This window comes from Dendropsophus ebraccatus, chromosome 4 (assembly GCF_027789765.1).
Source record: "Dendropsophus ebraccatus isolate aDenEbr1 chromosome 4, aDenEbr1.pat, whole genome shotgun sequence".
In the NCBI taxonomy this organism is placed as follows: domain Eukaryota; kingdom Metazoa; phylum Chordata; class Amphibia; order Anura; family Hylidae; genus Dendropsophus; species Dendropsophus ebraccatus.
The window spans coordinates 113,519,202-113,536,001 of record NC_091457.1 but is presented as its reverse complement, the minus strand read 5'-3'; the positions used below and the strand labels follow the sequence as shown (position 1 = coordinate 113,536,001).

General features: G+C 43.1%; 1 protein-coding gene across 5 annotated transcripts in view; it reads left to right on the top strand.

Moving 5' to 3' along the window:
• Positions 1 to 39: 39 nt before the first annotated feature.
• LOC138788663 (rab GDP dissociation inhibitor beta-like) overlaps positions 40 to 16,800 on the top strand; it is a 41,619-nt gene continuing 24,858 nt past the window's right edge. For 2 of the 5 annotated variants that reach the window (XM_069966754.1, XM_069966757.1), the window contains exons 1-7: positions 5,651 to 5,722; positions 9,624 to 9,731; positions 10,658 to 10,754; positions 12,233 to 12,367; positions 12,588 to 12,786; positions 15,788 to 15,919; positions 16,407 to 16,506. In XM_069966754.1, coding sequence (XP_069822855.1) covers positions 5,678 to 5,722; positions 9,624 to 9,731; positions 10,658 to 10,754; positions 12,233 to 12,367; positions 12,588 to 12,786; positions 15,788 to 15,919; positions 16,407 to 16,506 — 816 coding nt within the window. In that variant the 5' untranslated portion in view covers positions 5,651 to 5,677. Of the gene's footprint in view, positions 127 to 156; positions 244 to 4,191; positions 4,391 to 5,650; positions 5,723 to 7,574; positions 7,683 to 9,623; positions 9,732 to 10,657; positions 10,755 to 12,232; positions 12,368 to 12,587; positions 12,787 to 15,787; positions 15,920 to 16,406; positions 16,507 to 16,800 lie in introns of those variants that run through there. The other 3 variants (XM_069966756.1, XM_069966755.1, XM_069966758.1) reach the window with 3 other exon arrangements.

Here is a 16,800-nt window from a genome sequence, read left to right as displayed (position 1 = left end):
CCGGAGGCTCCTAGCCAATAGCCTGCCTCTCACTGCACAACTTCCGCCATCACCTACTGATTGACAGTTATGTACACCAATCATAGAACTAAATTTTTTACCTCTCCCTCCCTTCCTCGGCTCTCTGTAAGTGACACTGCCTATACTAGATGAATGACGGTTATCTCCACCTATCAGCGAGTTGATGTTTTATAAACCTTACCGTCTTAAAGTGAACCTACCCTAGTAATCTCATCACAAGAGGTAGAACAATCACATAGCCTCTGTCTCTACTGAATACTTTCACATTTTCAGAGCAATGAACATTTGTACCGTGAAGAGAATTGACCCCCACTTCTCTGTTGATCAGTGACTGAACACGTGGTGTGGTGTGTGTTCCGCCATTTTTAAAATGGGCATGTTTGCATGACGTCATAGTGATGTGAACACTTTCTGCTTTCAGCTTATTCTCATGTAAAATGCCAAGAAGTGGCTTAGTGGTTTAGAAAAGACAATTCTTCAATGCTTTAGACAAAGCAGAGCACAACTACAAAGAACATAATGTGACTTGGGCCTCATCCACACATCAGTGATGTCCTGTAGAAACCATCAGTTTTGCATCAGTTTTGGTGGAGCCTGGTTAGGACTTGCTTGGCAATGCATCGATAAAAGAAACCAACAGTCTTTTAGGCGGCACGTCTGTGTCAAGGGTGGTGCTCGTAGTAAGAAAAAATATTATTAGAAAAGTTCATTCTCGGCACTCCCCATTTCATGTTTCATAAATTTTATTGTAGAAAAAAATTCATCAAAGGTATACAACGGCAACAGGACGTTTCGGCGTCAAGCCTTCCTCAACAGTTGAGGCAGGCTTGACACCGAAACGTCCTGTTGCCGTTGTATACCTTTGATTAATTTTTTTCAACAATAAAATTTATGAAACATGAAATGGTGAGTGCCGAGAATGAACTTTTATAATAAAAAAACCACAGCACACTGATGGCACATCAATATGTCTATTAAAAACATACCCATTACCTTCTATTGGAGCTTCCGTTACGAAAAAATAGACCATATAAGTGCAGGTTCTACTTTTTTATTGGCTCATGCTGCATCAGCATGGTGCGTCAGAAACCGTGATGCTCAAAGAAAAGTGGCTATATATTTTCAATATTTAGCTGACAGTCCTTTCTCTCAGCTTCCCCATACACATGATCGTTTGGCATAGTGCTTCCTATGAGGAGGTGTAAGCCGCAGCCAGACAGCTCTGATGCTGGATTACCCATCTGAGAACAATGGGGTCAGATGTTAAAAATCAGAAATCATCTGTCGGTGGGGAGGCCTTATACTGTACGACTAGCCTTTAGACAGCGATAGCACCGGAAGAAGTCATGTGCTATTACAGTCCATTTGTGCTAAGGTACAAGAGGTTCTGTGTTCAGATACATTAGCTGGACACCAGTGTTGTAAATATTGGCAGATTGCTTCACCGTGCACCAACTCCTAATATCATTTTCTGACCCGTTTCATCAGTGAGTTGTTTACATCCACAGGACGCCATATCATGACGGATGGCCAGGCCTGGCTCAGAACCTCTTAGATAAGAGTGCAGTTAAATAGATAAAAAAAACTATACTTACCCATCTGCATCCCCTGCCAACTCTGCTACCTTGGTTTTGGCCCCCACTGCTCACATTTATGTGCCAGAGGGACGCTGCTGTGGCCATTTATTGACACAAGGTGATCCTGGTATTGACACAAGGAGGTGCAGTCGGCACTGGCACAGATGGAGGTGGAGGGGACCAGTAAGGAGCGTATACATATTTCTTCTATTTAGCTGTATGCTGAGAATAGTAACGTAGTTACAAGAGTGAAAGACTCCATCAGGTTCAACCTACAGAAACTCTACTGTGCTAATCCAAAGGAAGGCAAAGACCCCTATGAGGCGGATTCCAATTCCCCCATCACAGGGGCAATAACTTGTAATGTTACATTTTTCAAGAAAAGCATCCAGGCCTCCCTTGAACTTATCAAATGAATCAGCCATGACAACATCATGTGACAGAGAGTTCCACAGTCTCACTGCTCGTACAGTAAAGAATCCTCGTCTGCTAATGGTGAAACCTTCTTTCCTCTAGACGTAGAGGATGCCCTCTTGTCATGGTTACAGGCCAAGGTGTAAAAAGATCACTTTGAATATCTCTGTACTGTCCATTCATATATTTGTACATTGTGATTAGATCGCCCCTAAGACGTCTTTTTTTTTTTCTTAACAAAAAAGCCCTAAGCTTGATAACCTGTCTTGGTACTGTAACCCACCCATTCCCCCTCCAGTTCAGCTGTGTCCTTCTTATGTACCGGTGCCCATATGCCCATAAGTATTCCATATGTGGTCTGACCAGTGATTTATAAAGAGGCAAAACTATGTTCTCATCTTTAGCATCTATGCCTCTTGTGATGTATCCCATTATATTATTAGCCTTGGCAGCTGCTGCCTGGCACTGATCACTAAAGTTGAGTTTAGTGTCCACCAATACCCCCAGGTTCTTTTCACAAGCTGTTTTACCCAGTGTTTAATTATTTAGCACATAAATAATTCTTTATCACGGTTAGTAAGAAAAAGAAAAATCAGAAACGACCCTTTAAGACCTGTGAGGTGATTTGTACAAGTATAGCTGCTTTTGCTAGTAATTGTGCACCACTGGCGTATAACTGATCCTACACCTGGCAGAGCTGAACTTATCCATTGCCTATAACAGTGATTTTCAACCTTTTTTGAGCCGCGGCACACTTTTTATACTTAAAAAATCCTGGGGCACACCACCAACCAAAATGGCACAAAATGACACTAAAACAGTACATATTATACATATAGTTAATAATATAGATTCTAAATGTATTTATACTCACTCAGTGTGAAACCTGGGCCTGTTTTCCTCTCCCCCCTGTGCTTCTCTCCTGTGCTTCTATCCACCATACTTCTCTCCCCTACTTCTCTCCTGTGCTTCTCTCCACCATACTTCTCCCCCCTACTTCTCTCCTGTGCTTCTCTCCACCATAATTCTCCCCCATGCTTCTCTCCACCATACTTCTCCCCCCTGCTTCTCTCCTGTGCTTCTGTCCCCATGGTTCTCTCCTGTGCTTCTCTTCCCCGTGCTTCTCTCCTGTGCTTCTCTCCACCATACTTCTCTCCACCATACTTCTCTCCCCCCTGTTTCTCCCCCATCCCCAGGTTTCTCTCCCCCATTGTTTTCTCCTGTTTCACAGGGGCACCATAGTTTGGGGAACTTTCAACGCGGCACACCCGACCATGTGTCGCGGCACACTGGTTGAAAATCACTGGCCTATAAGATGTACCTAGCAGTGCCAGTCAACTCTGAAAAGATTAGAATAGTAAATGCAGCTCTGGAGTAATTCCAATTTAGGTCACCAGGAGGCAACCTTGTCTAGCTTAAAATGGTTCCCTTCCATAGTACATCCATTGTTTTCAGGGTAGCATAATAGGAGTGTTAGTGCAGGATGGAGCTCTCCTGACTACTGGAGTGGACATAGTTTATGGAGCCTACATGAATTTCCTTCTTGCATCCCTCATATGTTAGGAGTTAAGGGACTGCCTTACTAGACGTTTAGGAAATACTGTGTAATTTATGTAAAGTATTCTGTGCTGTTTGTGCCCAAGAGATAGATGATAAATAGTTAAAGGGAACCTGTCACCCCCCGTGCCGGGGTGACAGGCTCCCGACCCCCCGTTAGAGCCCCCTATACTTACCTAATCCCGCCGGGTCCCGCTTCTGGATTCGGTCGGGTCCCGGAGATCTCAGCCGCTGCAGCCCGGCGCGCGCGCTGACAGATGAGTCCAACGCTCATAGAGAATGACGGAGCGCTGGACTCTCCTGTCATTCTCTATGAGCGTTGGACTCATCTCTCAGCACGCGCGCCGGGCTGCAGCGGCTGAGATCTCCGGGACCTGACCACCTCCAGAAGCGGGACCCGGCGGGATGAGGTAAGTATAGGGGTCTCTAACGGGGGGTCGGGAGCCTGCCACCCCGGTACGGGGGGTGACAGGTTCCCTTTAAGACAAACTAACTGCTGCAGAACACTGTGGACCTTACTGCAGATCCATTAAGGCCAGAATGCTATGGATTGGTGAAAAAGAGGAAGCATTTTTCTATTAGAGGGGTATTTACCTTTTAATCATCTATGTTTTTTTCACAGGATATGCTCTAAAAGTCTGATAGATGTGGGACCCACCTCTGGGACCTGCACCTATCTCAAGAATGAGGGTCTCTCCACCCCTTTCAGCCTGCTTCAGTCCACCTCTGGCCACCACAAGAAGGCTTCACATTGTTGTTAATACCTCTGATGACTGCCCATCTGACAGCTGTCGTACTGAACCTCAAAAGATTAAAGCATGGTAAGGGCCTATTCTGCCATTTTTGTTCCCTTGCAACTCATCTGTGCCATGTAATAGTTATATATATATATATATATATATATATATATACACTCACCGGCCACTTTATTAGGTACACCTGTCCAACTGCAAGTTACCACTTAATTTCTAATCAGCCAATCACATGGCGGCAACTCAGTGCATTTAGGCATGTAGACATGGTCAAGACAATCTCCTGCAGTTCAAACCGAGCACCAGTATGGGGAAGAAAGGTGATTTGAGTGCCTTTGAACGTGGCATGGTTGTTGGTGCCAAAAGGGCTGGTCTGAGTATTTCAGAAACTGCTGATCTACTGGGATTTTCACGCACAACCATCTCTAGGGTTTACAGAGAATGGTCCGAAAAAGAAAAAACATCCAGTGAGCGGCAGTTCTGTGGGCGGAAATGCCTTGTTGATGCCAGAGGTCAGAGGAGAATGGGCAGACTGGTTCGAGCTGATAGAAAGGCAACAGTGACTCAAATAGCCAACCGTTACAACCAAGGTAGGCAGAAGAGCATCTCTGAACGCACAGTACCTCCAACTTTGAGGCAGATGGGCTACAGCAGCAGAAGACCACACCGGGTGCCACTCCTTTCAGCTAAGAACAGGAAACTGAGGCTACAATTTGCACAAGCTCATCGAAATTGGACAGTAGAAGATTGGAAAAACGTTGCCTGGTCTGATGAGTCTCGATTTCTGCTTGAACATGACAATGAGTTCACTGTACTCAAATGGCATCCACAGTCACCAGATCTCAATCCAATAGAGCATCTTTGGGATGTGGTGGAACAGGAGATTCGCATCATGGATGTGCAGCCGACAAATCTGCGGCAACTGTGTGATGCCATCATGTCAATATGGACCAAAATCTCTGAGGAATGCTTCCAGCACCTTGTTGAATCTATGCCACGAAGAATTGAGGCAGTTCTGAAGGCAAAAGGGGGTCCAACCCGTTACTAGCATGGTGTACCTAATAAAGTGGCCGGTGAGTGTATATATATATATATATATATATGTTATACAAAGGCTTAATAACATTTTTAGACTTTTGCATGGGGCATTCATTCCCATGCAGCCTGGGGAGCGAACCCTTGGCGTGTTATTTAGCTGGATTACAGGCAGGTGGCCCTGCTTTGGGTCACTGGGCCTAGTGACAGTCTGAAATCTGGTGGCTTATCACCGTCTAGCAGATCAGCTTAGTACAGCAGACTCTTACCTACAGCTACACAGGTAGCCACGAATGTGAGGAACGGACCTATTTCTCTGGCATGGAGGAAGAGTATGATGTCATTGTGCTGGGAACAGGCCTGAAGGTAGGAGAACCAGGTCCCTATGGGATTATTCAGATTTTTGTTACAGGTAGCTGGATTCTGGACAGTCCATCGCTATACGTGTCCTCCGGCTTCACACAACATAACTCTGTGGACCCAGAATATGATTCATACTAATTTTACTTAATATTAATTAATTTACATTTCATACATTGATAACCTACATATATGAACTATAGGGTGAGATACAAGAGTCCCATACTTTGTATGCCGCCATATGGAGCTCAGTATGGCACTAAATTATGGAGGTATTCTCATATTGAAACATAGCTTATAGGGATGCACCTCCGTACTAAATATTTTTATATAACATTAGGTAAAGGGTATAGTAGGGCCATAGACTTGTACGTGTGACATGCCGTGGTTCCATAATACAGCAGCATCCATGAAGCCTCACATGTACAATTTATGTAACAAGATGATAAAATTAGGTCAGTGTTACATGATGCAAAACAAGTTGTCCCATATTACCTTCCTCCCTATAGTAAATAGATAAGCTTTGTGAACTGCCATGCTACTGCAGAAGCTCTTCAATAAATGCTCGCCATATATACCTGATTATACCATGATCAGCCATAACAATAAAACCAGTGAGAGATGAAGTGTCCTGCCCCAGATACTGGATTCTTATGGGTGCACACTCTGCCAGTTATTGTATAGGGACACATGGCTTCAGATGGCTGTGTCGGAGTCCCAGCACTCAGGGTCTCTGTGTGACATGTCAAAAGTTTTTATGAAAGACAGTAATGCTTTAAGCTGTTTATATAGGTAATGTCTCATAGTGGGAGTCCCTTTCCATATGGCGGTTTAAGGCTTAACTATGAACTAAACGACCCCTTTAGACAAAACTGATACATTGGGACAATTTTTCTAAGGTGTTAGCACCACAATGTGGCGCAGTTTGGCACTTTTTATTTTACACTTTTTTTTTTTGCACTGTGGCCTATGGGACAAGGAGAATGTTGGTGCAAAGTCAGACAAACAGCATCAATCACATCATAAGTTTTGCCTAGTGGCTCTAAAGCTTATAGGGGAAAAGGGCAAAACTGCTTCATTGAGGACAACAAAGAGGGGGCATTTGGGTCTGAAGGGAACAAGAGACCCCCTAATGAAGGCTGACTGTTGTGATGCCATGACATGCTTTCTGCACAGTTTCACATCTCAGTGTAGCTCATGTGCCAGCTGTCTCATTCCCTGGCGAGTTCCATGCATGATCCCTATGAAAGAGGTATTACCCTTAGGTAAAATACATGATGAATCCTCCCTCCTCCTGAAGACTAACAATTTGTTCCCTTATTACCTTTTCAGCCTCCTTCTCCCAGTTCTAAGCTGCTGCTTTGTGCTGAGGACACAGAAAACTCTGTGAGCTGCTCTCTCTTTCTCCCCCTCCTCCCTTCCGAAATCACTTATGTAAACACTGTCCCTGGCAGGCTGTTTCTGCACTCTGTAATGCAGGGAGGCTTCATCACAGTGAGGTCACCAGCAACTTGACCTTAGATTAACCTTTCAGCATAACAGAGTGCAGAAACAGCTCGCTAGGGACACTGTTGACATGAGCCGTCTTGGAAGGGAAGAGAGGGAGATGGTGATAACAGCTTACACACAGTTTTCTTTGTCTTCAGCACAAAGCAGCAGCCTTAGAACTGGGGGATGTAGACTGAAAAGGTAATATCAAGTATGGGGGCGATTTAACATGTATTCTACCTGCGGGTAATACCCCTTTAATTGGAACTTGCTGGGTGTGGGACGGTTGCCTTGGCAACTTTATCCCTCAGTCTGAGTTGCATTTAGATGCCTATCTGTGGAGTACACATGGCATGGCATCATGACAGTAACCTTTTGGGGCTGGACTGACATCACTTTTGGGCTATACATCAGTGGTATATGTCAGGATACTGGCAAAAATGTATGGCAGTATACACCACAGCGTACCTTCGGCAGGGTAATTCATTTACCGCATTCAGGACTGTCCTTCTAAAGAAAATAATGACTCTGCCATTAGAGAGGGGCAGATTATCACCAGTCCTATAAGATGACAAAGCAGTCGAGCACCATGTTTCCTGATCAGACACATCTAGTTGCCTCGGCAGCCCCCGTCGCACGTTCACATCCCCTGACATCACTGGCAGATCAGTGAGGCTGCCACAGTTAATCTGCTTGGGGGATTTCAGACACCGTCACCAATCACGGGCTTATATATCAATCTGATATGTCAGGGAAGAGGGATTAGCCTTATTTGCTTCACAACAACAACAATGGCGCAGAGTGGTAGCTTTTGTATGTGTGAAATGCTGCACGTAACTCGTGCATTGTCATATTAACCATAATGGTTAAGTGCATCAATAGCAAGTCAATAATATATATATATATATATATATATATAGTGGTGTCTTGGATTACGAGCATAATTAGTTCCGGGACGGTGCTTGTAATCCAAATCCACTCTTAAACCAAAGCAAATTTTCCCATAAGAAATCACTGAAATGCAGACAATTTGTTCCACGCCCCAAAAATAATATTTTTTTTATTCTGAATAACATGTAAAACACATGAAACAAACAATGAGAAACAGCTGAATACATGTTACTGTACAGTCTAGCAATCAGCATGTGGAGTATAATGTATAGTAAGTGCATAAACCTGAAAAACAACAGCAGTTTGTAGGATGGAACTGCAGAACCCCATAATGCAGTAGTGTAGTACAACAGGCTAGAATAGAGAAGAAGGGCTGCTATAAGAGGTCTGTGTGGTCACATGACAGCAGTGGGAAAAGGGGGGGGGGGGGGGTGTTCAGCATGAACCAATCAAGAATTGAGAATCACAGAGCTGTGCAGGAGGACAGTGACAGAAACTTTTCTATACAGCAGTGTGAATTAAGTGGAAGTGCAGGCACATTATAGCAGCAGTGTGTATAGCCGAGTGTAAGTGCAGGCACATTATAGCAGTAGTGTGTTTAGCTAAATGTAAGTGCAGGCACATTATAGCAGTAGTGTGTATAGCTGAGTGTAAGTGCAGGCACATTATAGCAGGAATGGAGAGGATGGGAAACACAAGGGCTGACAGAGACTGCAGGGAGCATGAAAGAATGAGCAGGGCAGATGTGGGCACAGTATAGCAGTATAGCAGCACTCTCCGGGGAGAGAGGGGTTACAGCTATGAAGAGATTACCTCCACAGTCCTCTTCCCTGATGCCATCCCCAGCCTGAAGTGGATCTGCTATGATTTGGAAGGTGAGGGAGACTTCCTGGGTCAGAGTACAGTGCTGTAGACCCCGCTATGCAGACCATGTCCCTCCCCCACTCCCCCTCCCACCCAGTACATGGAGCTCTTAAACCAAAGCAATGCTCTTAAACCAAGTTACAATTTTGAAAAACTGTGAGCTCTTCTTGCAAAACACTCTTAATCCAAGTTACTCTTAAACCAAGGTACCACTGTATATATAATATGTTATATAATAATATATAATAAGGAGGAACCTATTCGCCAAGATTTGGTGAATTGGGTTGTCCGCCTAATACATAGATGCTCCAGGTCCACCAGATTGAGGGTAATTCTGCGCAGCACTTCTCCTGTCTGGCTGGTAAGTGGGGGGTAATAAATGAGACCACATGGTCTTAAGATCCCATTTCAGCCTGTCGAAAGAGAACAACCCTGTAGGAAAGGGCTCCACATCAAATATTAGTCACGTGACTCTAAGGCTGTTATTACAACGTAAAATCACTACAGGGGAAAAAGTAATGTCATGTGACCAGCTTTCAAATTTCCAAGGTATATTGTCATGACATTACACAATTCTGTAGTAAAGCATTGCCACCTAATGGTCAGGTTTCTTAGTAGAGCACTGCCACCTACTGGTCAGAATAATGCAATGTCTCCTTTTTAGGAATGTGTGTTATCTGGGATAATGTCTGTGAATGGGAAGAAAGTTTTGCACATAGATCGAAACAACTACTATGGAGGAGAAAGTGCGTCCATCACACCCCTTGAAGAGGTACCTTATTTCTAATCAGGATCTTGAGATTTATCATTACACTAGCCACAACTATTACTATTCACCTGTCCACAAACCTTATCGAAAGTCTTTGTGATAATATATGACCACTCAAGTAAGAAATTGAAAGTAATTTAGGAAATATATTTTTATACATAAGGGTACATAGTAGTTTAGTAGTTATATTCTTGTACATATAGGGCAGTATTATAGTAGTTATATCCTCGTACACAGGGAGCAGTATTATAGTAGTTATATTCTTGTACATAATTGCAGTATTATAGTAGTTTTATTCTTGTACATGGGGGGCAGTATTATAGTAGTTATATTCTTGTATATAGGGGGCAGTATTATAGTAGTTATATTCTTGTACATAGGGGGCAGTAGTATAGTAGGTATATTCTTGTATATAGGGGGCAGTATTATAGTAGTTATATTCTTGTACATAGGGGGCAGTAGTATAGTAGGTATATTCTTGTATATAGGGGGCAGTATTATAGTAGTTATATCCTTCTACATAGGATGTAGTATTATAGTAGTTATATTCTTGTACATAGGGGGCAGTATTATAGCAGTTATATTCTTGTACATAGGGGTAGTATTATAGTAGTTATATCCTTCTACATAGGAGGCTGTATTATAGTAGTTATATTCTTGTACATAGGAGGCAGTATTATAGTAGTTATATTCTTGTACATAAGGGGCAGTATTATAGCAGTTATATTCTTGTGCATAGGGGTAGTATTATAGTAGTTATATCCTTCTACATAGGATGTAGTATTATAGTAGTTATATTCTTGTACATAGTGGTCAGTATTATAGTAATTATATTCTTACACATCAAGACCAGCATTGTAGTATTTATATTCTTGTGTATCAGGGACAGTATTCTAGTAAACAATATAACTATATTAACTTCTTTTCAGCTTTATCGAAGGTTTAATGTGATTGGTCCTCCAGAACCAATGGGCAGAGGCAGAGAATGGAACGTTGATCTTGTACCCAAGTTTCTTATGGCCAATGGTAGGAAAAGTGAGAACAAATGATGCTACTAAATTAACAGCTTCATGAGAAAGGCTGAAGGTGTTGTCGGCACTGGACATATGTGCCTAAAAGTAGTGGTCACGGGAGCAGTGAAGTTTTCTTGACATCCTAAGAGCCATGCCATAGATGATAATTCAATATATTTTTACAGTGCTAATTTATTCTGCAGCGCTATACAGAAATTAATATCTCACGTTGCTTCCTGTTTTCGTCGTGCTCACAATCTGTAGATTGATCTATCAGTATGTTTTGTTGGAAGGTAAGGGCCCTATTCCACCGGACGATTATCGTTCAGATTATCGTAAAGTAGTTTGAATCTAAACGATAATCGTTCGGTTGAAATGCAGTTAACGATTAACGACCGAACGAGAAATCGTTGATCGCTTTATAAGACCTCGACCTATTTTTATCGTTGCTCGTTTGCAAAACGTTCGCAAATCGTTCACATTGAATAAGATATCGTTCGGTCGTTCGCAATAGATACGAACGCAATAGCGAATAAATAGCGAAGAAAAAACAATCGCAATTACGATTATAAGTAACGATTATCGTTCCATGGAAATGAGTGAACGTTTTCAGGTCTTTCGCAAAAGCGGTCGTTTGAGATCGTTATGCCCCTATTCCACCGGTCGTTTAGAGCTCTCAGTGCTCGTTTGCTCCTCGTTCCCCGCTCGCTACCGCCGCTATTCAACACAGCTGCAGCGAGCGGGTGAGTGCGGGAGGGGCGGCGGGGAGCTGCGGGGGGGCTGCTCGGAGGATCGCTGATCGTCCGGGCAGCCCATAGGATATAGCAGCGTCTGCTGACGATGCTCCTATTCAACTGACCGACGGCAGCAGATCGTTGCTGTATCAGACGCTTGTCAGCTGATCATTGCACTCTATTCCACGGCACGATTATCGTCCGTAGCGGCCGATATCGGCCGAATACGGACGATAATCGTTCCGTGGAATAGGGCCTTTAGCTCCCACAAACATGGGAAGAACATACAAACTCCTTGCAGATGTTGATCCCTACAATCTGCAACTTTAGAGTCTGAAATGGCTGATAAGTGAGGGCAAAAGAATGTATGCTACCGTAATGTAGATAAGTTTAGTGTTTCATATCAATTGATATGTTTTTCTTTTTATATCTGAACTGAATGACATATTTACCCCAAATATCAGAATAAGAGATGAGTGAAATGATCATCGAAACGAAGCAAAGCGCTTCGTTTGATCAGCGCTCCGCTCATCATGCCCTACCGCTCCTCCCAGGTTGCCGGTAAAAGCTGCATCCAGCTTTTCCCCGGCACCCGAGGTGGAGCGGCAGGGAGCAGAGCAGTGCTGAAAGGCCGGCAGCATGATGAGCGGAGCGCTGATCAAACGAAGCGTTTTGTTTTGTTTAGATGATCATTTCACTCATCTCTAATCAGAATACTCACGGTGTTATGCACAACTCCCATGTCTGCTTCTGTTAGGTCAACTGGTGAAGATGTTGCTATACACAGAAGTCACCCGATATATTGACTTTAAGGTGGTGGATGGAAGCTATGTGTACAAAGCTGGGAAGATCCACAAGGTGCCCTGTACAGAGGAGGAAGCCTTGGTTTCTGGTGAGTATAGGTCAGTGGAGTGTCATACCACAATCTGTATGCAACAATTTCACAGGACCCATTATATCACATTATATCATGTACCATGTGTTTCATGTGTCTACACTCCCTATAGCTACACCCCTATCACCACCAGTGATATATCACTAGATGATATAAAGCTTGGCTTCCCCTTTATTAAAGGCATCCTACTGATTATTTCTCTTAACTTTTTTGCCAGATCTAATGGGAATGTTCGAAAAGAGACGTTTCCGCAAATTTCTACTATATGTCTTAAATTTTAATGAACACGACGTCAAGACTTTTCAGGATATAGATCCCAAGAGAATGACCATGCGTGAGGTTTACAGGAAATTCGACCTTGGACCAGATGTGATGGCATTTACTGGGCATGCATTGGCATTATACAGGACGGAAGAGTAAGCTGGATAGGTCTTTATGGGTGATTTTTTTTTTTTTTTTTTTTATATAGAGAGAACCTGATAACTCACCTGACTTTTCTGTTTTAGGCTGAAGTATCTTTTCTTGGAACTCCCTGTACTATTCCTCCTGGAATTGTATGATTAAAAATAGTTATAACCTTTGTCAATGGAGTTTAGGTCACATTACATGTCACAATTTTTCAGGGGAAATAAGTGCCGACTGGTCAGTTCAGCACTTGCTTCCCCCTCATTCCCCACTCGCTGCCTGTGCAATTACATGTAGACAGCGAGCAGGGAGTAGCAGGACAGGCCACCCCAACGATCTAAGGCTTGCCCATTGAAGTCAGTGGCGGTTTGCCGCCGCCGCCCCTATTACACTGAGTAATGTGCTGCAGACCACCACTGATATAATTATGATCTTTCAGCATGTTGAAAGACCACAATCAGCCGGCATTGTGCATGTAGGCTGATCATTGCTATTACAGCCTGAGCTGTCACTAATTGGCCAAGTCAGGCTGATAATCTTTAAAGATAATCTATCCACAAGATAAGGGATGGCTAGCTGATCTGACTCCCACTAATCACAAGAAGAAAGTTAAAAAGTCCTCCAATTCAAAGGAACGGAAGCAAGCATGCTTGGTTACTGCTTCTTTTCCTCTATGGGACGTCTTGACATTACAGCAGGGCCGCTTCTGCCATGAGGCGGAATGAGTATTCCGCCTCAGGCGGCAGATTCTGCGGTCATGCAGGGGGCAGCATAATCCAGGCTTCACTTCCTGGATAACATGGTGATGTCACGCCCCAACTCCTAGAGCTGTGCGGGCTGTGGCTGCTGGAGAGGATGATGGCAGGGGGACACTGAGGGACACTGGGCACTGGAGGGACACTGAGCATCTCTCTGCCATCATTCTCTCCAGCAGCCACAGCCCACACAGCTCTGGGAGTCGGGTCGTGACATCACCATTTTATCCAGGAAGTGAAGCCTTGATGCAGTAGTAAGTGCAAGGAAAAAACACTTTATAAGCATTTCCCATAATAAGAGTATATTGGTGATTTGTATAACTTTTGGGGGCAATACAATACTTTAATAAAAATGTTCCTGGGACTTCTCCTTTAACTCAACAATGCTCCAAAGACCCATAGACAATGACTGAAACTGTGGCTGACCATGCATGCTGCTGTTTTGGTCCCATTTGACCTCTGTTTTTGTGATTGCTGGGGGTCCCAGTGGTCAGACCACAACAATCAGCTATATTTTGAAATAACCTCTTTAAGAAAAGATGCTCCAGCAACTTTTTATGGTGAATACAAGTATTTACTTGCTATTTACCCAGTAAGTTTATGCTGCTGTACCTAAGAGCAGCATATACTAGTGACAGAGAAGCTGATTACATTGATTAAAGGGCTTGTCCGGCAAAGATCTTTTTCTTTCAAATCAACTGGTTTCAGAAAGTTATATAGATTTGTAATTTACTTCTATTTAAAAATATCAAGTCGTCCCATACTTATCAGCTGCTGTATGTCCTACAGGAAGTGTTGTTTTCTTTCCAGTCTGACACAGTGCTCTCTGCTGACATCTCTGTCCATGACATGAACTGTCCAGAGCAGGAGAGGTTTTTCTGTGGAGATTTGCTACTACTCTGGACAGTTCCTGTCTCAGACAGAGATGTCAGCAGGGAGCACTGTGTCAAATTGAAAATAAAACAAAATTTCCTACAGGACATACAGCAGCTGATAAGTATGGGAACGACTGCGATTTTTTAAAATAGAAGTAAGTTACAAATCTATATATGTTTCGAAACCCAGTGGATTTCAAAGAAAAGATTTTCATCTGATAACCCATTTAAATACTTATATTTTGTAATACAGCAGTTCTTCTGATATACAGGACACCTAGTGATTTTTTATGTTGCTCTCCCTGCTCACTCTTTACTGACAACTGTCTGTCAATACAGCTATAGGCAGAAAGCTGTCAAACATGGTTGGAGGGAGCAGTACCTCATGAATATCACAGATCACTGAGCATATGCTTATAATGGAGAGTACTACTTCCCTGTGCTCAGTGTCCTTGATATCAGCAAAGCTATCTAAGTGAGTGACTGCTGCATGATGCAAAGAATACATTGCTGTAATCTTCTTTGTTACTAGTTCCTTAGATTGGGCAGCATAAACTATAGATGGTCTCTTTAAACAGAAATGTCAGGAGAACAGACTGGTTCTCTTTAAATGGGTAAGTACTATGTTGTAATAAAGATAGTGATTTGTATCAAAGCACTTATTCTTAGGATGGTTTGCATATGTCTGGCGATCCCACATCATCCCTAATAGGAATAGATTGGGACACCTGATTCCACAAGCTGGATCGTTTGCATGTGGTCTCCATCCCATAGGCTGATATAGGGCATAGGGTTGGATCTATGGACCAGCAGTGTTTTTTTCTTTTCATCTGGCTCCAGCATGCTGGATGATGGAGATGGGCAACTAATATAGCCACTATTGGAGTTCATATAGGGAGATTTGGGAGTCTTGAATACCACATCTGACTAGTAATAGAGTGATCAGTTATCAGTAAAAGAACATTAAGATGCCCATCAGTTGGGTTGTCTGGCCTTTCAATAGTTTTTTAATAGTGGCCTGGGTAAAACCTGTATTCACCTGCCGCTGCCTTTCTAATAGTAGTCAAGTCCCTGCCGGTCACCACTTTGTGATCACTTGACCAATCACTGTCTAGGATGGTGACCCGGATGTGAAGATCAGCAGGGACTGGGCCACCATAACTACGGCATCATATGTTTCTTTTTTGTTTTAACCCAGCCTGGCCATTAGGCCATTACTATAAAATGCCGGACAGTAGTCATTACTATAGTAAATCATATAGTTAATGGAAATTCATGCCACTTGGGGGGTGGGGGGGCTTGTGCATTGACTTTCAGTTTATGGGGAGTTGTAGAGGTAGGTTAATATCAGAAATGACAGATAATCTGCTACTTCTCTGCAGCTACCTGGACCAACCATGTCTGGAGACCATAAACCGAATCAAACTTTACTGTGAGTCCCTGGCGAAGTATAGCAAAAGTCCTTATCTCTATCCTTTGTATGGGCTTGGAGAGCTGCCACAGGGCTTTGCCAGGTGAGGACATTGTCATGTCACATCTAGAATCCTTGTATTAATGCATTCTATGAGGAGGTTTTAGAGTTTGTCATCAACATGTGTCTAGTGAATAATAAGACAAGAACTGAATGCTGAAATCTTTTCTTTTTTTCATATTGGACCCTTGGTCAGTATTTGGTTGGTAGTTCAAACTGTTTGGTGGCTCTCCATTATTGCATCCATCGTATGGGGTTGTGGCACATAATTGTTATTGGGTGCAAAGCGAGGAGGTTACTACAACTTATGCTTCTCCAGCTGTAGGGAAATGATAATGTCAGATAGGGACCTGTAGTTTTATAGTTTCACAGCTAGACTTTCACAGGAGTAGATTTACTACTGCCCTAAGGGTCTGGTCTTATTTTACAGTCAAAAATTTTTTACTTTTTCACTAAAATGTGAAAAACATGACTCACAAACCTGATCGTCCCAAATAATTGCTGATTATTGTCTTCTTTGCTTCCCCCAGGCTGAGTGCACTGTACGGTGGGATTTATATGCTCAATAAACCTGTGGATGAGATATTAATGGAGAAAGGGAAAGTAGTTGGAGTGAGGTCAGAGGGAGAGGTGAGTAGTCAGTGATTGTCAGGTGTCATATCTCTCTGTTATGCACTATACAAACTTACCTATTTGCACGGGATCAGCCGGCTGTCTAGTGTGCAGATGGCCCTCCCGACTCGGGGGAGAGAAGATCAGACAGTTGGATTTCAACATGCCCGATCTTTTTGTTCTCCGGGTAGGTAAGGGGGTCCTCAAAGTAGAACTGCGATAGTTGTTCCTGTGGTTTCTCTGACATAAAGCGATCTCTGTGGTCATAAGACAATTGCAAATCTGCTGGATTACCAAAAGAAAAATCTGCTT